Source organism: Typopeltis vanoorti, chromosome 3, assembly GCF_054136105.1.
Source record: "Typopeltis vanoorti isolate ZY-2024b chromosome 3, IOZ_Tvanoo_1.0, whole genome shotgun sequence".
In the NCBI taxonomy this organism is placed as follows: Eukaryota; Metazoa; Arthropoda; class Arachnida; order Uropygi; family Thelyphonidae; genus Typopeltis; species Typopeltis vanoorti.
Genome location: NC_143551.1, coordinates 135,916,942 through 135,941,241, shown reverse-complemented (window position 1 = coordinate 135,941,241; position 24,300 = coordinate 135,916,942). Strand labels below are relative to the sequence as shown.

Genomic DNA, 24,300 nt, shown 5'->3' with positions numbered 1-24,300 from the left:
CAAGATCTCAGAAATTACCACCTGCTGAGGGGCTCATATACAACAAAATCTAGAGTATACCAAAAATAGTCCAACAATAATTAGTCCTCAATGGAGGACTACAAGAATCAAACGATCTAAGAGATAAGTCAAATGGCAGCACATCAAAAGAGTAGTTGAGTAGTTGCTAAGAAGCACATCATTCTGATGAATACACAATAATAAACATACCATTTGTTGTGTATTAGCATTGAAAATTTAGGCAATTTAGAATACATATGATATTTAATTATTATTATTAGTCAGCAATTAACAAGGTCAAAAAAAAAAAAACTTGTACTCTGAAGTTTGTTTTATTTTTTTAATTACTAAGCAAGTGATTTTATAACACTGTCAATATGTTTTTACTTGAGAATTTATTCATGAAAGCTGTTCTAATCTTCAGAATAAGTTGACAATGAATACAAAGAGAAATACTTATCACAAAAAAAATAAAATAAAATAAAGTAAAAATAATCAGGAGATGCATGGTAAAACTACTCATTCATTGAACTAATTTTAAATAATATACATCTATTTTACTGTTTCGACCCACATGTGGTTCCCACCCACAAAAGGTTATTAGCAAACCTATAGTACATTTTGTTAAGTTGTGAATAAAGATATTTTATATGCTTTAATACTTCATTCACATTTAACATAATCCCACCATGTCATAAGCAAGACTTGTAAATATTATTTATTGTTAGCCTCTTGCTTGCAATATATTATTCATATCAATGCTTTGAGTTTTGTTTGTTATTAATTAATTATTTAATCTTAGAATATGTAATAATAATGAAAAGACTCCATATAAACATGTCATTCATTTTATTTAGTTTATTCTGCAAAATTTATTATAAGAAACTGTATGTATGTAAATTTAAATGTATATTATATGAATTGTAAAATATCCTTTTATTTGGTTTCTGTATGTAAGAGTGATTTTATGTAATTCTTCTGATTGAATGTGATTGGCTGCTGAAGGAGAAATGGAGCTTGTTTTTAGTCAGCGCGTGTTTAGAACGTGAAAAGGCAATGTATATGGAGAGAAGTAAGTAGATGTAAGCTGAACTGGTCAGAACCGGATTTTGGTGGGAAGAATGAATGTATTTAATTGGAAAACGAAAGTAAAGAGAGAGGAGAAGCATTCAGGACAGCAAGAAGGAAAGAACGGGTGACAGTAAGGGGATTTGGAAATGCCGTAAATCGATAAGAAAGGACTGGGAATTAATAGGCAATTTGGAATATTTCTACGGAATTCTAAAATTACGACGAATTCCAATTGTTTTGAGGAAGACTAGTGCAAAGCCGAATTTAATGCATAGAAGAAAATTAGGAATAAGTAGATTACCTAAAACGAGTGCGTCAAGACTTGTGAAACTCTATGTTTAATATTTCAGTTATTATAGTGAAGATTTCTTTTGAATAGTGTTATTTCAAAGTAATAGTTAATTACAGTTTTAAGTGTGCCTATAGTAAATCCAGTGTGTAAAAGGTGTAACCCGGTAAGAGCAGTCCTTTTTATATTTCAGTGTGAAGAAATAAGAGTTAGCTCCGCCTGATATATCTTAACATTAACTGTGACTTCTACAAAAAATAGCCAAAGTATGGAGCTTTAAAAGTGTTTCCCCCTTGATATGATAACTGCCTCATAATTAAATTAAGTGTTTTGACTAAGAGAGAATTAGAAAATTCTACCTTAAGAATAATTACTGTAAAATTCTGGAACATTGAACTGTGTGAACCATTTTCAATTATTTGGAAGAATATAGAATTGACAGCTGAATGTTTAATGCCTAATGTATTATGTTTGTTATGAGTATTTGAACTAAGTTGATGTATAAAAGAATTGAATTATCTCATTGAATAGAGACAAGTTGTGATAATAGTATTTAAGCGTTGAAGAATAAGATCTGTAAATTTAACTTTAATCTTTAAACCAAACCGAGTGGCTACTAGTGTCTCAAAGATATTTTGAATATTGTTCAATTAGATTATCTTGCCTAGAAAATTATGCTTAAATGTACATGTTCTATAACTATGTATTAAACGTTTATTTTATTGAATTCAATTTGTTGTTTGCCTGATCTTTCTTCATTGCACTGCTCATAAAATTTATTCGAACCTTGTGGAAGCCTTAAATGATAATATTAACCCCGGCCTGTATAAAGTGAGATTGCAAAAGTTAGTTGATGATTGATTCCTGTGTATTATATAGACTAATTTGAATATAGGGTGGCACAGGATAATGTAAATTTCCTTATATTCAGATCAGTATCAATCAGCATCTAACAAAATAAAAATGGAATTTAAAGAAATAAGAATAGATCCAACTAACCAACATAAATGGATCAATTAGCAAGATGGACGACACAACAATTTGTACCATGGGTGGTCTAGGAATTTTTTTTTCTGTGTGTTTGTGTGTTTATCAATTTAATATATTTCTGTAATTTTTTTATATTTTTTCATAGTCCAGAAACCCTACTCTAGGGGACCAAACATGAAACTTTTCCAAGCCACTTCATGTCTCCAATAAGCAGGGTCGTGATCTCACAAACAACCATTCCCACAGTGGGATTCGAACCACCATGAGTAGTTATATCAACTATAAATGATTATCCAGGTGTGACTCATAGATCTTTATTCATTAAATACTGAATGTCTCTGACATGTTTCACTGTTGTTATGGCTGGGAGCATATTCAGGACAGCATTTCCAATGGCCATTATTTCTATAAATTCAATTTATAGAAATCACAGCAGCTGGAAAATTTTTTTTTGTGTGTTAAATATCTTCCTGAAGATGCTGTCAGCTATAGACAGTGAAACATGCATGAGCAACATTCAATTTTTAATTGATCTATGTACTGTATATGAATATATATATATATATATATATATATATATATATATACATACATACACATATATATTATATCTCTCTCATATATATATATATATATATATATATATATATATATATATATATATATATATATATATATATATATATATATATATATATATATATGAGAGAGAGATCTGCTAAAATCATTCTTGAAAAGCAAAACTAAAGTCCCAACACTATCTAAATTCAGGAAAAGAAGGTAGTCATGGACCTTAAGGTGGTATTGAAATTACAATCTCCTACATTTTGGCTAAAATAATACAGCCATAATTATTGTTAATAGTGTGTGTGGGGGGAATTCACTGCTACCAATAATGCCAAAAATAGTATCAGAACACCAACTGGTAAATATTTATTGGCAATCTTCCAAATGTCCAAAATAGGCTAACTGCAGGAGTATGGCACTTAATATACTTCCAGTTGTGCCAGAGGATGAAGTCTGCCTCTTGGCAAATTATTAAGGACTACTAGTTTGATGCGTGATTTAAAAGTGGTGTGTGAAGATTATATAACAGTCTGGCTATCTTTTTAGATATAATCCAAATATATGAAATTAAAAGAGCTTTGCTATAATCTCAAGTGTTAAAGGAAGGATGGAATGTGGTATTTGGTAATTTTATGGGGATTATAGCCTTAGATATACAACCAGTGACAGAGAAATGCAAAAAATATGAATTAGGAGGTATTTGCATGCTTCAGTGACTAACAAAACACTTTTGACAAAGTGTGTCACAAGAAACTGTACTGAAATCAGAAAACTGTTATAAGTATAGACAGATTATTATGCAAGCAACTGATACACAAAGAAGAGCAAGACAAGATGCCAACTTTAATTTTTCCAGTACTTTTACCACCAGTGTCTGAGATACTGATTGGTCTATAATCTGCTACTGCATGCTTAGAACCTCCCTCATGCAAAGAAATGATTCTGTCCTCTTTCCGCTCCTTTGGAACTCTACCAGACCTGAGACTTAAATTACAGAGCCTAGTCAGCGGCAGTGCCAGTTCCCACACATTCTCACAAAAACCTGAGCTTGTATAACTTAGTACCGTTATTTAAATATCATTCCACTGTGCTCATGTGTGTATTTTTTTTCTTATCTGTTTAATGGATTCACAGTTATATCTCTACATTGAAGAACTCTAAATTCAAACTGGCAAACACAGGATATAAAAAGAATATTAGAAACAATATACATAAAAAAAGTACTATATTCTAAAACTTGGTCAAAATCAACCTGCTCTACAACTACAGTGTTGTAGAGCAGGCAGTGGAGAAGGATTTTTTTTTTTCATTAACGATTTGATGTTTACATTTTGGCAAGCTGTGTCATGGCGAATACCTCTAATGAATAAAAGTGACAGTTCGCTAATATTCAACATGCATCATAATGGTTTCATGAGAATAACTTTTGGTTATTCTCTTGAATGTACAAGCATAGACCATGACTCTTTACAGTACCTGGCTTAACTGTTATTGGCACTGCTCTTGATAGTTACAATTTTAAGCTCCAAGGGTGCAGGTGGAGACCACAAATTGAGAGTCCAGAGGTTACTATCATGGAGATTCAAAGCAAAGCGAAACAATTTCAAGCCTTTGAGGCTACTACTTTTTAGCTTACCAAAACATAGATACTTTCATGAATGTCCATGCCATGATCAGATTCAATTCCACAGCCTGCTGGTTGGAAAGCAGAGATGTTATTTGTTTGGATGGACAAGTGGATATATTTGCATAGAGACTAAACAGACTGTATTTTCATACATACACTGGTGTCCAAAAGCTAAAGACAAACTTACATTTTTATCTGTATATGAAAACATTTTCATGACTACAGCCAAATGTGGAGAAATAAATTTATTGCCGGCATACTAATAAATTATGTTACACAAAAAAGATATTATAAATTTCTTTCAAATTAAATTATAGTATGTTTTCGGCAAAATTTATAAATTTCCTAAGGACATAGGAATTAATGTACAGTGCTAACAGAAAGCTATGCAAAGAGACATTTTAGTATGGAATATATCCATCCCATTAACAAAATACTGGAGGCTGTGTGAGTAAGAAGGATTTCCAAGAATGATAAACTACCAGCATTTTCTTTTTCCATGGTGAATTGAATGTGTGGATAAAGGCAATTTTTTGAACCATCTGGAAAATACCTTGTTCTCATCCATTCATCCCCAACCTTCTCATTGGTTTTGTTATATCAATGATGTTTTTGCTATTTGGCCTCATTCTGAAAATAAACTTACCAATATTCAATTCACCATGGAAAAAGAAATTGCCGGTAGAAATTGTCGAAGAAAATAGTAATTTTCTTCGACATCCTTCTTTATCAAGTCTTTAATAGAACACATGAAGTATGCCCCTTTCCTTCAAGCTTACAACAAGAACTTCTCACTATAAAAACTTTAATGGAATTTAATGGCTACAGCCCTCATCAAATACAGCAGATAATTGACTCCTATGTTCCAACACCTAAGGATTCTTCAACAGATCGCAGGGTTCCAATCCCTTATCTGGTATCTCTGAACCAGTTGAATTTTGAAGAAGTATCACCTTATTCCCAAATATTTTCCTATCAACAAAATGTCTTATCTGTTACCATCTACAAAAGACAAATTGTCACTTCTATCATTAGCTGGTGTTTACCAGATACCTTGTGAATATAATTTGACATACTTTGGGCAGACAGGCCGTTCTGTGAAAAAATGAATTAACGAATATCAGTATTATATTGAATACATGAAACCTCAAAAGTCTGGTCTGGCATAATATAGTATTGATGCTAAACACAATATCCGGTGGGATGAAGCTTGTCTTCTCCATAGAAGCAGTTTTAAATATGATGCCTTTTCAAAGAAAGTAATGAAGCCCTTTTACATTGGCCAAACTTGAATCGGAATGATTGTCTCTCTCTCTCTCTCTCCCCCAAAAGTTTGGGATATTCTCATTCTATATGAACATCAAAAATAGCTTTAATATTATTTATTAATATATTAATTTCTTGCATGTGGCAACTTTTTTTAACTGGTAAACCAATTGTTGTATGTAGAAGAAGTATCACCTTATTCCCAAAAATCCTTGTATTCCCGCTTCTTTGATTTACTTGTTTCTATGCACTGATGATGTACTGTTATTTTCAGTATGAAATATCTGTACTTTCATTAAAGTTAATTACTGTGGTTATCGTCTAATTTGTTGTTTATTTCATCTCTCTTATTTCTGATGCTTCTGGCATAAAATGGAAATTATATGCAAAACATATAATGTACACAATCTATTGTACAGAAAAAAACTCCATAATTAAAATAGAGAATATTTACCTGGGCTATTAATATACATATGAACAGGCTTCTTATTACTTTCAGATTGCAGGAATAGCAGCTGGGCTACTACGAGGCTGGAAAGTTCATCTGTAATCTATACAAATAAATTGATCAATCAATTAATAAATAAAACATCTTTCCTGCTTTTCAGAAATAAAAACTTACAAAATATGTTCAACTTCATTCTATCTTATGTCATTTCTTAGCAAGAAGATTTACTTGAATTCTTTCTTCCAGTTAAAAGCACACGTTAAAAATAAAATTCAAATTTCATCAGTGTTGGCCGGTGAAAATTTTAAGTGGGGGTTGTGCATATACAAAAAATAAAAAAAAAATTCTTTTTTTCCTAATCAGTAACCAATTTATTAATAAATAAATTTACATATTAAAAAATTGCTTTATTGAAAATATCTCACTCTCACCACGAACACACACACCAATAATAAAAGTTTCTGACAAATATAGAAATAAAGTGAAATATACTGAAATAAAGTGAATCTGACACTGCTCAGAGAGCAGTGTCAGATTCACTTGTTACATGCAGTGACAAGCGCAAATGAATATCGGCAAGTCTAGCTGCAATTGGCCAAATGCGATAATTCCAACACTGTGCTAGATTGCAGTGCATTTGTTTCGTGTAACGATAATTGAAAAAATATAATTCTTTTCATATTTTCAACAGTGACATTCATCATAATTCAGCCTTGTATCTATAAGAAATAAATAATTATATGTTATTTTAACAGAATAAAATAAGATTTACCAAAAATATTTCACAACGAACATGCACCAATAATGAAAGTTTCGTATCTCAGAAATAACGCTTGCAAGCATACAATTTATCTGTAGCGACACTACTCTCTGAGCAGTGTTAGATTCACTTGTTATGCGCAGTGACAAGTGCAAACAAATATCGGCAAGTTTAGCTGAAATTGGCCGAACATGATAATACAGACACTGCGTTAGATCGCAGTGCATTTGTTTCATAATCTAAAGTGGTAATTGAACAAATCCAACTATTAACTATTCAATCAATGTCAAAACATAAGCTGTAACCTTTCACGTGTTGTATTACATTTATATAATGTTGTAAGCATTGCTATTATTTATAAACACAAACAAAATTTAATTTTTTCATTTCTTCCTTGGGGGGTGGTGCAGTGTCGCAGTGCTTATGTACAAGCTGCTACTGAATTTCATATAAAAAAAATAGAGCAATGATATGAGAGGTGTTATCCAAAAGTTCTCAGACTGCCTAAAAACAAAGCGTACACTTAAATTAGTTATGAATTGCTGGTATTCCTCAAAACAGCCACCTTACAAACCGATACAACCAGTTCTCCACCAATGCCAGAAACAGTTTTCATACAGGAATTCTGTCTGGAGTTCTAATACATTTTCATATCTCTGTCCTAAGTAATGTTATTGTGACTGAGATGCATCAGAAATTTGTTCATGATGTAATTTATTCACAGAAAAAGAAAATCATCATATTCAACCAGATCTATCTGGCTTTCTTCAAACATGATTAATAATGGATGATGAATTCACATTTTTGATTTTACCATTTCCTGATTATGGCTGTTTACAAAAGTTGAAAGGTCTCTGAAATACTATTTTTCTGATTTCTAGTAAAAGTGTTCTGTTGCAACAAAACTTGATGTTGTAAACTCCTTGTTTTTTTTTCATATCACTCCTTTCAAAACTCAGAAACCACAATAAACAACTGAGTAACTAGACAGCATTTATATGAAATCACAGCAAACTATAAAGGTGGCATTCAAGAAGCTAACTTGAATTATGTCACTGGGTATCAATACAAAGATACCCAGTGACATAATTTGCACTGTTAGTCATGTGACCAATTGATTAGGAACTTTAAGAGAGCACATTGCACACAGAGACAAACAAAGTATTTAAAAAAAATAAATAAATAATAAGAAAAAAATTTTCAGCATAATCTTGAGTGTGGACTAATAATTTTGAGCAAATTTTCCAAAAGATCATTATGTGGACCTGCTAGCAGTAAGTATGATGGTAGTTGCAGGCAGGATATATTTTATTTTATTTTTTGGCACTCTTTTACATAAAAAAAAAAAAAAAAATGCATGCACACACAGAGAAGGAGGGGACAGAGCAGACTGATTGCTAGTACATTTATCTAATAGCAGAATAAGGAATAAATCACAAACCTATTTGGAAAAATCCGAAGAAAATGGCAAGGCTTACCAAAATAATGGTAAGTACCTGCTGTATTTCTGCTCAGGATATGGACTAGTCATTACTACCATCATATATTAACATAAAGATGTACATATATTTACATGAAGAAACACATAAGAAACATCTTACTGATGATGATGTTGTTAACAGTGATCTTTGGACTAATTTGGAAAAATACAAAACATATCCAAGAAATATGAAAGAAAGTAATCATAATTTTCTGTTTTCAAGCAGAATAAAAATGAATATCATAGCAAACAAGATAAAGCTGTGTGAAACTTTTAAAAAAGCATGAAAATTGGGATTGATTTCGATTGGGTTGAAGACAACTTTACCACATGCTTCCTTGATTGCAAGGATAAAAAACAAGGGTCTGATTTTATTCCAAAAACCACTTTGTAGATGGCAAAGACAACAAACACATTTATATACTGTCATTTTTGCCATCCGTGCACTACATTATGGAAAGAAATTTCATAGTGCAAACTTTTATCTGTTTCCTAGTACAAACTTTCATTTCCTGATAATTATCTATGAGCATGAGAATGGTGCAATGTTTATGTGTGTGCATGTGTATGTTTTTTTTTTTTTAAGTATTCAAAGTATATTTAACTAACTAACAATTTTTCTCTGCATGTTTTTATTATTATTTATTATTATTATTATTTATTTTTGAGTGTACTTTAATTTTGTTTTAAACAACCCCTTTTTTTTTTTAATCTGTACATTGCATTTTGTATGCATTTTGTATATTTTTTGCCTTAGTCAGGAGTGGATTAAGCCAGAAGTCCCCCCCCCCCCCCCCGACAGTAAAATTTACGGAGCCCTAAAAAAATTTCCACATTTGGAAAAGTTGACAACATTTCTCTTGCAGCCTAGTATATCTGTGTGACAGCATTTGAATTTGTCTTTATCTTCCTTTAAAGATAGTAGTAACTGTTCCAATTCATCATAATATCTATATTGTTCTTATAGATCTATTAATTTTTCCACGTAGCTCAGGGTCCCTAACAGCTGCCAGGTCTGACACCTGTTTGATCTACCTCTGACCTTAGTCTTGCCTTTAATTCAGAATTTTACACTCAAACAAAAGTTACTTTTTTCCCCCCTATCAACCAATCAATCAATTAATATATATTTATTATAAAATATCAATACCAGAAACACTTATATTTAGTATTTTTATTGTAAAATTTTCAGCTAAGGTTCATAGTCATTGTCAATACAGTTATAGGGAAACTCAAAAAAGAACAATTTAATTAAAAGCAAGCGATATTTTGTTCTGAAAATTCTCCTTTAAACAAAGAACTGTTTATTATCGGAACTACCTTTAATGCAAATGGTAATAACGTAAAAACTACCAAAAAATAATCAATAATTATGGCCATCGTCCTCACCCTCTTCAAGAAGAAATTGCAGAATTTGTATTCCATATGTTGTTAAGGAACTTTCTAAAGAAATAGCAAGATTACTTCTTCAGATTAATGTACAAGTTGCTTTCCATCCAGTTTATAAATTAATCCATTCCTTATCTCACTAAAAGACAAATATCCTCCTCTGCCACCAGCCTGGCTGGCTGAATGGTTAGTGTATCTGCTCTCCAGTCAAAAGGCTGCAGGTTTGAATCCTGCTGTGGGCATGGATGTTTGTGATTGTCTGTAAAAATAATAGTGGTGATGGTGGTGGGCAGTAGATGCCGCTGGTGTAGATGATGATGATGATGGTAGTTGCAGTCTGCTGTAGTTGGTGAATTGAGTGGTGGAGACAGAGAGTTGTTGAGTAGGTGCTCTCCCTCAATGAGTCTTTGGACTCCTTGGAGGTGTCATGTAATAATAATAATAATAATCTTATCCTGGAGTTTATAGACTCCCCTGTTCCTGTGGCTTATGTTATTATGGACAAACAGGTCGATCTACACAAATTCGTCTGGAAGAACATCAGGAATATGTTTCTCTTAATAAACCCCAACAAATCTGGTTTAGCAAACTACACTTTATCTACAAAACAGAATTCAGTGGAACAAAACCCAAGTATTACACAAATGCTACTTTCTTCTAAAAAGACTACAAAGAAAGCTGTGAAGTACACATTCACAACCTGAATCTGAACAAAAATGATTGCCTAAAACTTTCTCAATTTTGGGAAGTTATATTAACCAATACTCAACATTCATGTATTCCACAATTGTAATTAAATATTTGTTTATAATTTAAAAATAATTAATAAACTAAATTAACTGTAATTTATTTTGAATATCTATTAATGCAGATGGAGCTATTCTCCTGCAGCCAATATTGCACATAATATCATGTGCTTTCAATTAAATTGTTCTTCTTTTGAGTTTTCCTATAACTGTATCGACAACAGCTATGTGGGCACAAAATTTTAGTGCCCAAGATTTTACAATAAAAATACTAAACGTGTTTTTGGTATCAATATTTTATAATGAATTCTGCTTACTTCTCAATTTTCAGATGAATCAATAAAACTATATTGATTCATCTGAAAAAAAAAAAAAAAATATATATATATATATATGCATATATTTGTTTCCCTCTCATATTTCATTTTTCTAAGTATGTTATTTATTATTTTTTTATTTATTAATTATTTATTTATTTATGAATTTAAGAACACTGTTTGATATTGTAAAGAAGAAAAGTGTCAATGGGAGGATAGTGCGTGTGTGTGTGCTGCCTCATTTTGACAATCATGAGTTAAGCAGACGAGCAATGATAATGAATGATATGATTGCAAGAATGTGCAAAAAGAGAGGTCTAGAATTTGTTGATGACTGGAGTGTGTTTGAAGGCAAAAGACATTTGTATACAAGAGATGGGTTGCATCTGAACATGGAAGGTCATAAGCGATTGAAGAAGTTACTGTTTTCTGAACAAGTGGGCAGGGAAACTAAAATTTAAAAGATTGCGTGTAAGAGGGAGAAATTTAAGCAGTGATTGTATAATTGTTGATCCTTATTTGCAGAATAAATTGCAGAATAGAGGGGATAAAAATCGGCACAGGACTACTGAAATTAGTGACATCTTTATCAGTTCTGAAGCGGGTACAAGAACTAAAGGGAACCTGCAATTTTTGTATACAAATGCAAGAAGCATTCGAAATAAGTGGGAAGAATTTTTGCCATTAGGTCAGTGAAATCTCACCAAAAGTTGTAGGCATTAGTGAAACTTGGCTGTCAGCAGAAAATGTGGTCACTGGAATTGAATGTGATGGGTACAGTATGGGAGGACAGAGAAGATAGAATGGGGGGAGGAGTACTGTTGATGATAGCTGATGAGTTGCAGCCAAAGAAAGTAGTATATCAAGATGACAGACATTTGAATGATAGTACATTTGAGGTAGTCTGGTGTGAAATAGTGACCAACGCAACCAAATATATAGTTGGCTGCTGCTACAGACCAGGGGGTATAGGGGATGATATTGAATTCATGCATCAGCAAATTAGTGATTATTATGGGGGATTTTAATTATGGTGATATCAATTGGAAGGAGGAAATATCACGTGGCAAAAAGGAAATGGAATTCATACATCTTCTATGAGATAATTACTTGAAACAGCACATAACTGAGGGTACACGTGGTGTGAGAGTGTTGGACCTGGTCATTAGTTCAGAGGATGTATGCATAAGTAAGGTGTCCTCATTACCTCCAATTGGTGAGAACGATTACATTAGAAATCCTAATGGAAAAGTATTGTGAATTCAACACACACACACACACACACACACACACACACACACACACACACACACACACACACACACACAGCATTTCAGATCATTAAAAAGCCATTGACAAAGTATTAAGGAACAAATGATATCTCACTCGCAGGCAATTTCATTTATTTCGTGCGAGGTTCCCCCCCCCTTTCCTCAACTGTTCCTTGGGAGTGGTTGAGCCCTCCTAATGAGGGATTAAGCATGTATTTTATGACTGTAGATCCATGTGTGTTCACAGGCAGGTTTTCCTGTTCTGAGGGAAGAAAGAAACATCTGAGTTTCCGGGTGAAAAAAATCCTCTACTTCCATATGAGACTGGCTAACTCACCTTTCGTCGAAAGAACCAGATAAAGGTTCCTCACATCATGGACGGGAATCGAACTAGGTCTTTCCAACCAAGCCTCTGTAGCTCAGTCATTTTTAGATTTTCACTTTAATACTTACAATTGAAAAATCATGGGAATACAGTAAGAATCTGTATTTAACTTTTGTAGATCTGGAAATGGCATATGACAAGGTGCAAAGCAGTAGCAGTAATGTCTAAGAGTAGCACTCTTAGACATTACTGCTACTGCTTTGCAGTACTGTTACAGCACTACTTGTGCCAAGAGAAAAGCTTTTCAAAATGCTTCAGTTATATGGGTTAAATGGAACATTATATAGAACAATAGTCTGTATTTAAGTTGTAAGTTAGAATCAAAGGAAGATGGTTTGATATAAAATCACATGCATGACAACATATGGATACGATTTTAAACTTATTCTTCTTGTTGAGAGGCTTATACTCTGGTTATACATGATAACTAATACACTAGAAATATAAATTAAATAAACTTTAATATATACTTTCCGATATTTCGGCAAATGTCACGTTGCCATCTTCTTGGGAACTTATTACAAAGACAAGTGCACACAAGTACTACATAACAAATGAGAACCAAAGCTAGGAAGCTAATGTTTTCCTAAAGTCCTGATGGTGCCCCCTGGCGGGCTATATTGGTAGTCCTTGGCCTTTGGGCTGAAGTTCTTCTGATAAATGTTTCCCAAAGTTTATTTAATTTATATTTCTAGTGTACGCTGTCAATTCCTTAATTATTAGTTATCATTTAAACTTATTCATTACAAAAAATGAACTCTTATAATATCTCTTTCTGTCATGTCCCATCTCTGCCTGTCAACTACACTCTGCAATCCATACATCTTCAATTTATCTTCACACAGAGCATTCCACAGATCTGTTAATAGCTTCTTCTCTGAATCCTCTCCACCTCTTCATTCCCCCATGAAACCCAGGTGACTAACTGCAAGGTTTCTCGTACAAATGAAAGCACCAGAACCCCAGTGCACAACAGTCATTTCATACCTCATAAAAGAGGGATAATAACCTCAATATCTTTATCTGTTTGTTTTTCAACATCCAAGTAATCCTTTGAGTTATTTTGTCAACTTTTGCATGTCCTCCGAAGTTCAAATCTCTGGCACCATCACCTCCAAATCCCTAGTTTCTTCAATTTCTTGCAATATAGTATAAAATCAAAATAATATTACTGGAAACTGCAAAGTCAACATTGCCCAAAAAATCCAGAATCAACATAACCTGGATATTAAATAAAACTCTGAAACAAGTCAAAAAAAGGCAAGAAATAAAGTCAAAAGGACTTTCAATGGAAGATGATATGTAGAGCTATAGTGAGTTATTCAAGCTCATCAAAAAAACTTTGCATTAAAGATAAAAAAACTTTATCAACAACATATACAGAGAAATTGAAGATCACCTCAAATCAAAATCAAACCAAAAACCTATTTAGCAAAATAAGACTGTCGAATAGAAAATTTTAAATATTCAAGTATAGCTGATGTCAACAATAATAAACTTACTGATCCAATAAACATCCTTAATAGATGGAAAGACTATTGCTCAATATTAAGTAAAATGGGCATCTCTGAACATTTGACACACCTTTTTTAAAACAACTCTACGAGAGGAATCAGGCTGCGCTGAAGATTGATGGAAAAACACCTCAGTGGCTCAAGGTCGAGAAAGGTGTGAGACAAGGATGCATACTTTTCCCTGATCTATACAATCTTTACAGAGAATATATTATGAGAAAGACACTTAATGGATATGACAGTGGTTTCTCAGTTGGTGGCAAAAAGATAAATAACCTTGTATACTGATGACACTGTTCTCATTGTCAGCAGCAAAGGAGAACTGGAGGGAACATTAAAAAGAGTCGAATAGGAAGGCCTGCTTTCCTATTCGACTTCTTAAATTCTTAAAGCCTGAAATATGCTTTAAGAATTAATCATCATAAAACAAAATACATGACCATATATGGTTGTGAGAAAGAGGGTGAGGAGTGGTTTCTTTGCATGGAGGGTGGTTGAACCATGGAATGCACTGCTTGATGGAGTGGTGAGAGCTAGAACGGTCAATGCATTTAAGGAGTGGTATGATAGACTTTGTGTTTCCTAGGAGGGACCTCCCTCGATGAGTCTTTTGACTCCATAGAGACCTGAATACTAATGGCCATATATGAAAATGACAATTCCGCCCACAACATTGACTTTGAGAATATTGATGAATTCATTTACCTTGGAGCTTTAATAAACACCAAGAGTAGATGTCAACCATAAATTAAAAGAAGAATTATCATGGTGAGGTCAACAATGGTACAATTGCATAAAATATGGAAAAACAGAAACATTTCTAAAACCACTAAATCAAGATTGGTCAATAGCTTGGTTTTTTCCAAGCAATTGATTAGAGATGCAAAAAAAAGATAGGAACAAGATCTGGATAAACAAAATGTCTAATGGAAATATAATAAGTCAACTAAAAATCAAGAGGTGGCTATGTGACATTGTAAATTAAAGAATTCTCAAATACTTTGGTCACATTTCAAGACAAGAAGATGACAACCTGGAAAAACTTATCATCCAGGGCAAAATGGAAGGACAAAGAATAAAGAGAACATTCAAGACCAGGATGGTTGGACCAGATTAAAAAGATCATTGGACTTACTTTGGAATTGGTCACTGCTGCAACAAAAGACAGAAAGAAATGGAGAGACATTGCAGCTAGGTTCACAAGTCCTCAGACATGAGGAGATTAAGTAATACAATACATATTTTAGGTCTATTTCTAGTAGTTTCCTATGCCATACTCCACTCAAGTTGATGATGGCTATACATGCTATGTGTAGTTTTGAAACACTGTTGCCTGGAAATCTAAATGCTAGAGATGAAACCGGACCAGACCAGGACCAAGACCAGACAGGATAGAACAGAACAAACAGAGTGTGTGAGAGAGAGATTAGATGGGGGAAAAGGGGGGGTAGAGAGTAAAAAAAGGAGAAAGACTGCCAAGTTGAATTTTGTGATCTCAGAGAACATTTTGTGTGGATATTTATTTACTCTCCAAGGAAGACCTGTGAAATTAATGTTGAAAGATATTAAAACATTCATATTAGAAATTATGGACTTTACAACTATGTTATAAATAACTCTTTTAATTTCCCGATGTTTCGATCTTCATATTAAGATCATCATCTGGAGCATATACAAATAATACAGGACAAGCTAAGTTACATTACATACAGTAAGCTAGAAAAACAATGATTCGATCATAGGTTATTGTACTGGCATGACCTCTAGTGAAAAAAAAATAAAAATAAAATAAAAAATAAAATAAAATAAAATTTAAATTATTTAGAAACTACATAAAATTAAATTCTATTTATGATAACATGAATAAACATTCTTTCTTACAGATAGTTTTCTTTCAGTAACAATGATGTCCTATTTTTAGCATTACGATTGTTATTTTTGATTTAGGATCCTGGATTAATTACAGTCCTGTTTATAGTTACTCTTAGAGAGGAAGGTTCCGTGGGTCGAATATGTGCCTTCCATATGTTTGGGATTTTTAGACCATCATTATTGTTCCGATTGGGGTGGCTGATAATAATCTCACAGGCTTCCTTAAATTTTTGTTCATACCAGGTTTTGGTAGTTGCCTACATCACACCAAAACATGGTATGAATGCAAATTTAAGGAGGACTTTGAGATTATTATCAACCATCCCAATCTGAACAATAATGATGGTCTAAAAATCCCAAACATATGGAAGGTGCATATTCGACCCAAGGAACCTTCCTCTCTAAGAGTAACTATAAACAGGACTGTAGTTAATCCAAGATCCTAAATCAAAAATAACAATCATAATGGTAAAAATAGGACATCATTGTTGCTGAAAGAAAACTATCTATAAGAAAGAATGTTTATTCATGTTATCATAAATAGAATTTAGCTTGATGTAGTTTCTAAATAATTAATTTTTTTTTTTTTCACTAGAAGTCATGCCGGTAGAATAACCTATGATCAAATCATTGTTTTTCTAGCTTACTGTATGTAATGTAACTCAGCTTGTCCTGTATATTTGTATATGCTCCAGATGATGATCTTAATATGAAGACTGAAACGTCGGGAACTTAAAAGTTATTTATGAACGGTTGTAAAGTCTATAATTTCTAATATGAATGCTGATCACTGTGCAACACTAAAAGAAAACATTAAAAAAAAAAAACGCATTGTTGAAAAATAAATTTTTCAAGCCTTCATATATCAGTGTAAGTACTAGATAATCAAATGGGAAGCAAGAAGTGTACATTCCATAAGACAAAACAAAATCTACAATAAAATTCTTTTCCATGGAACTGCCTTTGAAACTGCACAGTTAAATGTTGTACTTCTGTCAGAGTGATTCTCTTCATGCCCACTTCAATAAATAATTGAAATAAAGATGATTTTCATCAAGCATTTATGCTAGCAGAAGATATATGCAAGCAAATTCAAGTGAGATCTTCATTTTTTTTTTATTGTGATCTAAGGAATTTGAGAGGTAAGACAGACTGAATAATGAATGAGCAAGTAACTATAAGAAAAAAAAATTCAAGATAAAAAGAACACTGATGAGATAAATGCTGCAAAGGAAGTTAACTTCCCATACAACAAAACTAAATATTATATTTCACTTTTTTGTATAGTATTTGATGTCATACATCAGAAATGAATTTACTGAAAATTGGAGAGCGAGAGATTTTTTTTTTCTTTCTTTGAGTTCACATTATATAATCTGTAGAACTCTAAAAGTTAGATTATATAGAATATTAAATTATTATTTACAATATGTAATTCTACAGAGTATATATGACTATCAGGTCCCTTTAGAATGAAATAGATTAATTTAACACTGAGATTTGCATCTATTGTACATATGTATACAAGGGTGGTCTGAAAAGTTCTTGACCTAACGATGAAAAAACGAATTTATAATTTCAAAATTACTTTTATTTTTCAACAATCTCCCTTAAGACTCCAGCAATGCGCCAGTGCCATTTTCCTGTCCCTGTAGTGGTTCTCAGTAAGATCTGCAAAATACCCCCCCCTCTACAGCTGCAATCACCTCTTGATTTGAAGAAAAACGTTGACCAGCGAGGAAGAGTTTTAGTTTTGGGAAGAGATAGAAGTCAGAGAGAGAGCCAAATCTGGGGAATAGGGTGGATGTTTCAACAATTCATAGTGCAGATCCCTTAATTTTCCCATTGACAAAACACCTTTGTGGGCAGGTGCATTGTCCTGATGAAAGAAAATTTTTTTCTTCTGCAAACCGGGTCTTTTCTCACGATTTTTTTCGTCTAGTCTAGTTAAAAGATCTGAATAATATTCCCCGGCTATTGTTTTACCCTTTTCAAAATAATTAATAAACAAAATGGCTTTAGCATCCCAAAACACCGATGCCATGACCTTTCCTGCTGATGGAACAGATTTTGACTTCTTTGACACTAAACAACCAGCTTCTGTCCACTGTTTTGACTGCTGTTTGGATTCTGGTGTGTAATGGGCGAATCCAAATCTCATCCATAGTAATAAATCAGCACACAAAATCAGTTTTATTCTTGTTAAAATGCTCCAAGCATTGCTCAGAGATTTTCATGCGAGTGCGTTTTTGATCTGCTGTGAACAAGCGCGGCACCCATCTTGCCCAAAGCTTTTTTATTTGAAATTCTTCATGCAAAATATATCCTACAAGTTCTTTTGAAATGCCTATAGTCTTAGCAATTTCACGCACTTTGACTCGCTGGTCATCCAATACCATATCGTGCGCTTGATCAATGATTTCTGGTGTTATTACACTTTTTGGATGTCCTTAACGTGGATCATCTTCAAGACTGGTATGGCCACGTTTAAACTTGGCAGCCCATTTCTTAATTGTCAAAGAGTGCCCATAAACTTTTATGAACTTTGAATGAATTTCTTTTGGCATTAAACATTCTTTAACAAAGACTTTTATAACCACATGATACTCAATTTTATCCATTTCAAGGGATACAGACAACACTTTTGCTTCAGACAGCTGTATAAAACAAACTACTTGATAGAATGACTTGCACTTTCACATGGATGCTTATGATAGATGTACCAACTTAAAAAAAAAATCTTGCCAATAGTGTTGGCATCTATGGTCGAGGCCAAGAACTTTTCAGACCACCCTCGTATTTGTAGAGTCAAAATTTTAATTTGATTTTAAGAACCTGTGGCATAGTAAATTAATTAATAAAGAAACATAAAAAACCACAGTGATATCTTTAATTAGTAAAAGGACAAATATTTCGTACTAAAATTAATAGTACATCTTCAGTGTCTGTTACAGTAATAGGAATGGAATACAAGCAAAACGTTTGGTGGATCACCTATTAAAATACAATTGTTACTGTCTGCTAGGAAATAATAGAAATTAATAAATTTAATCTATTAAGATAAATGGTTTTTTACATAAGATAAAAATCTCCCAGATCTTTGAGAGAGACAGTCATTTCTATTTAAATTCGGTCAGTGTAAGATAGTTTCACAACTTTCTTTGAATAAGCGTTCATATTTGAATCTGCATCTATGGAGGAGAACAGCTTTATCCCACTGGACACTATGAGTAGAGTCAATACTGTGCTGCACCAGACCACACTTCAGAGGTTTGTTATAATCAATATAATATTGATGTTCTTTTATTCTTTTTTTCCAAAGAACAGCCAGTTCGTCCAAAATAAGAGGAATCGCATTCGCAAGGTATTTGGTAAATGCCAGCCAAAGATAGAGAAGACAGTTTATTCTTTGTAGAAGGTAATAAAGAAGAAATTTTGTTGATAGGAATATAAGTTGCAATCAATTGATACTTTTCAGAATTCTACCTATAGGTTCTGAGATTCCTGGAATGTAAGGAATAGGAACTCTGCAGACTATTGAAGAAGCTGTGGGTATTGGAACATAAGAGCGAAGTATCTGTTGGATTTGATTGGAGTTGTAATCATTTGATTCCATTAACTTTTTAATGATGGAAAGTTCTTGTTGTAAGATTATTGGGGAAGAGCAAATTTTATGTGCTCTATGAATTAGAGATTTAAGAATACCAAATTTCTGAGACGTGGTGCACAGATGTTTTGTGAATGTATCTGTCAGTAAATGTGGTTTTTCGAAAGACGCTTGTAGATAAGGTACCAGAAGACGTTCTAGTAAGGAGGATGTCCAAAAATGGTACAGTACCAGAGTTTTCTTTTTCCATAGTGAAATGGATGCATGGGTGAAGGTTATTTATCTGTTGTAGAAAAGTGGAAAGTTCATCTTCAGTATGTGGCCAAACAGCAAAAACATCATCGACATAATGGTACCAAAGAGATGGTTGAGGATGAGAACATAGTATCTTCGAATTGTTACAAATAGTAGTTTGCCAAAGGTGGAGACAAAGAGCTACCCATGACAATACCTTCAATTTGTTTGTAGATTTTGTTTTTCCAACTGAAATAACCTGAGTGGATGACATATTCGAATATCCTTGCGATATCTATTATTTCCTAGCACGCAGTAACAATTGTATTTTAATAGGTGATCCACCGAACGTTTTGCTTGTATTCCATTCCTATTACTGTAACAGACACTGAAGGTGTACTATTAATTTTAGTATGAAATATTTGTCCTTTTACTAATTAAAGATATCGCTGCGGTTTTTACGTGTTTCTTTATTAATCAAGATTTTAATTTTTTTTTTTTTTATTAGTTTAAACTTCATTCTTTTGGAATTCACAAAATGTTGAATTCGAAGTCAAATGCCATTATGAATACGAATCTAAAACATTCTAACAAATCCACCAATAAACAAAATAAAATATATATATATAAATGCAGTTAATTTACTCTCCATGACTGATCATTAACATGAAAGGTTGGATATAAAGAAAATGGAGAGAGAGTGCGTATAACAGGTACAGGTGACAGTATTAGTTTTGTCTTCAATATCAATATCATGTATTAAGGTTTATATTTATCCTGTTCTGATAAATATGTAATTTTGAAGATTTAGCTCTCCCATTACTTTTTGGTGATTTGAACTGTTAGCTCTTCAAAGCCAAATAAAAAAAAAAAACTTTCCAAAGATATACAAATGACTATGAAACTCAATAAGGTATATAAGGAGTAATACTTTTTTACTTCATTAATAACAGGAGGCTTTTGTTGAAGGTAAATCTGCATTTTACAAGCAAATGGCATTTCACTTTAGTACTCTATAGCAGCGCTTCCCAAACTGTGGGCCACAGCACCCTTGGGGGCCGTAGGTTTTGTTGAGGGGGGGGGCCGTGAAATAATGAAAACAAATTTAAAATGTTTTAAGACTAAGTAGATTTTTTTATTTTAAAAGAAACCTATTTAACTTTTATTATTTATTTTTTGTTATTTTTTTATATTTTAATGGAAAAATTCACACATTGGTGTTGGTTCACAAACTTTGCTTCCTGCGTATTGTGGCGCTTAATGAATATTAGTAAATATTGCTTATTCATATGTTTCATTTCAAAGCAGTGGTTAATTGTATTTACTTCGAATGCTCACCAGGGAAGCTCCAAATCTTCCTGTCCCTTTCATCACGCATTCGTAATCAGGGACTGTTGATATTGACTTTATATACATATCAAAACTCGTTTTATATTATCACTGTCATCCGAGCTAGTTTTCTGTTACCAATAAAAGTTTTGCATATACTTCACACATGAAAAAAAAGCTTAAACAAGTTCATGTGGGGAGATAGTAACTCGTTTGCAGTGGTAAACAACATGCCCTCCCTAATAGCCACTATACTGCAGAGGCAATAAAAATAAGTACTTTTATTATGCCAGTGAATAAGGTATGAGGAGTCTGTGTAATATATTTCTCAACAAATAGTGCAATTAGAGACAACTTGGATAAAAACACTAATTAATGAATTACATGACCCCTCATACAGAAACTATGCTGTATAGACTGAAACAAAACAATGTTGCATGGGCAAACGCAGTATCTAACTAAAAACTATTGTTATTAATTAGATGTATGCGAGTTCGATTTCCCAAGGCAGCAATAAAATTTAACCGAACATGTTAAAATTCGTAAAAGTGTTAAAACTAAGTAATATATATATATATATATATATATATATATAAAATGAATGTTATGGTAGTTTCACATATGGAATTTGGTTGAGGAGAGTTAGCATTTCAACTCAATTGTCAGCTATGCTTTTATCTTTCAGTTGCGCCATCTTTTGTTAATACCGCACCAATCATATGCACGTTTTAATAACCTGCCTTTGCTGTCTGTTCCACGTTAGGCTTAATTACCGTAAAGGGAGAAAAGTCACAAAAGAGAAAAATGTTCCTGGTCCGGGGATTCCCTTATTCAGGTAATATTCACTAATTTCATGTTATCAGTCTGTGGTGTGCCAGTATTGGTAAGTGGCGATATTATTTGATCTATTCTATGTTAAAAAATTTAACCCTGAGAGGGATAAGTGGCTGATAAAAAAAAATGAAAAAAAATTCCTGCAAACAATCAGAAGAAGCAGAAACAGACTCAAAAAAAAAAAAAAAAAAAAAAAAAAAAAAAAAAGAGGACAGTATTTCATATTTTACCAGAACAGCCCGCATCGTCTTCAGAACCAAACGGTAAGAGGCAAAAAATGTAATATATGCATTTGATTTTTGCAATATTAGCTGTATATGTTTTGTATTGAATATAAATACAATAAATATTATAATATATCTCTATTACGATTTTTTTTCGAGGGGGGCCGTGAAATATTTTAATTTTTGCAAAGGGGGGCCCTGACATCCAGAAGTTTGGGAAGCACTGCTCTATAGTAAACAAATACACATATAAAATGTCTTCAGATTTAAATGATGCATGCAATACTTTTATCTCCAGTAAAAAAGAATCAAGCCATTAATCAAATAAAACAAATGGCAAATGCAATAAACAACCATAAATTTTAAGTTCTATTACAATGTATATATTTCAATATCCATTAAAAAAAAATTGTGTGAAAATGACCATCCAGTCATGTTCTGGGAAGTTACTGAACATAGAATTCTCAGCAAAGAAAAAGTTTATGTGGAACTATAAAGCTAGTGATTATGACAAACTTAGGTGGCAGCTTGGAGCAGTGTCATGGCATAAGCTCAAAGGAAAGAATGTTAGTAGTGCATGGGAAGCTGTCAAGGATTGTTTGAGAGGCAGTATTGGACTGCATACCCAAAGTCAGGAGGATAAGCCAAGTAGAGATTAAATGAATGAGTAGTGATATAAAGCAGGAGTTGAAAAAAAAAAAAAAAAAAAAAAAAGTGAAAGCCTTATGGAGAAGAAATATAAACAAAAGGTGATTAGCATGTTCATGAACAAGACAAAGCACAAGCAAAAAGAGTGACTAGTATGGTAAAATAGGCTAAATCAGATTATGAGAGAAAATTAATTAAGGAAGCCAAAGTAAATCCAATAATTTTTATGCTACAAATCAAGTAAGGGAAAGAATGATTATAGGAGAGTAACGAAGGTAGTAAGTGATCACTTTGTGGTGTATCACCAAGGTAGAGACTTTGCAGTTACTGATGTGAGAAATGAGGTAGACAAACTGGACATGCTCCAGTTTAACTGGTCTAACAGCTCCTATCTAACTGCATGACAAAAAACTTTGTCTGGCAGTACCTTTAACAAAGTTGTTTAACCTAAGCATCAGTGCTCTGGCAAGGCTCCAGGGAAGTGGAAAGACACCATTACATAAAGGCACCCCCAAGAGTGATGACTAAAGTATTCAAAAAGTTGATTAGAAATATATACACGTTTGCACAAGAATAATGTTTAATTTGGCAAATATTTCGGTCTGAATATTACAGACCATCTAAAACTATTTAAAACTATTCCTATGTAGGAATAGTTTTAAAAAACAAAGTGAAATACGAACAATTGATCATTCACACATAGAATGAGCCACGTGATGTCATATCGCTAGGTATTAGAAGAGTAAACATTTTTAAAGTCATAAATAAAGATATTAAGTCAGAAATTCATATAATAATCTTAAATAACATTAGACTAATATAGGAAATTTACAAAAAAAAAAAAAAAAATTAATGTGTTATCCTGATTTTTTTTTTTGTAAATTTCCTATATTAGTCTAATGTTATTTAAGATTATTAAATGAATTTCTGAATTAATATCTTTAATTATGACTTTAAAAATGTTTACGCTTCTAATACCTAGCGATATGACATCACGCGGCTCATTCTATGTGTGAATGATCAATTGTTCGTATTCCACTTTGTTTTTTAAAACTATTCCTATGTAGATGGTCTGTAATATTCAGACCGAAATATTTGCCAAATTAAACATTATTCTTGTGCAAACGTGTATATATTTCTAATCATTATGTCACAAGTATGTTAAAAAATCAAATTCAAAAAGTTGGTTTAAAGGTAAAATTCAGGAATGGGTAGAGATAGAATGTGGTACTCTATGGGAAGCAGCATAGCTTTGTAAAAAGCATACCCTGCCTTAGTAATTTATTATGCCATCCCATAGCCGCCATAGCACAATTGGAAGAATAGCGGAACATTGCACCCTTCAATTGGAAAGGACCTGGGATCGATTCTCGTTGTGACGAGGGGGAATCCTTATAAGGGCTTTTTCAGTTGAAGGTGAGTTAGTCGATCT

General features: G+C 32.7%; 1 protein-coding gene across 1 annotated transcript in view; it reads right to left on the bottom strand.

The window, feature by feature from the left end:
* The window catches only part of ClpP (Caseinolytic protease proteolytic subunit), a 66,626-nt gene that overhangs the window by 22,878 nt on the left and 19,448 nt on the right, over nt 1–24,300 (bottom strand). The window contains exon 3 of the mRNA XM_090416031.1: nt 6,265–6,361. Coding sequence (XP_090272157.1) covers nt 6,265–6,361 — 97 coding nt within the window. The remainder of the gene's footprint in view (nt 1–6,264; nt 6,362–24,300) is intronic.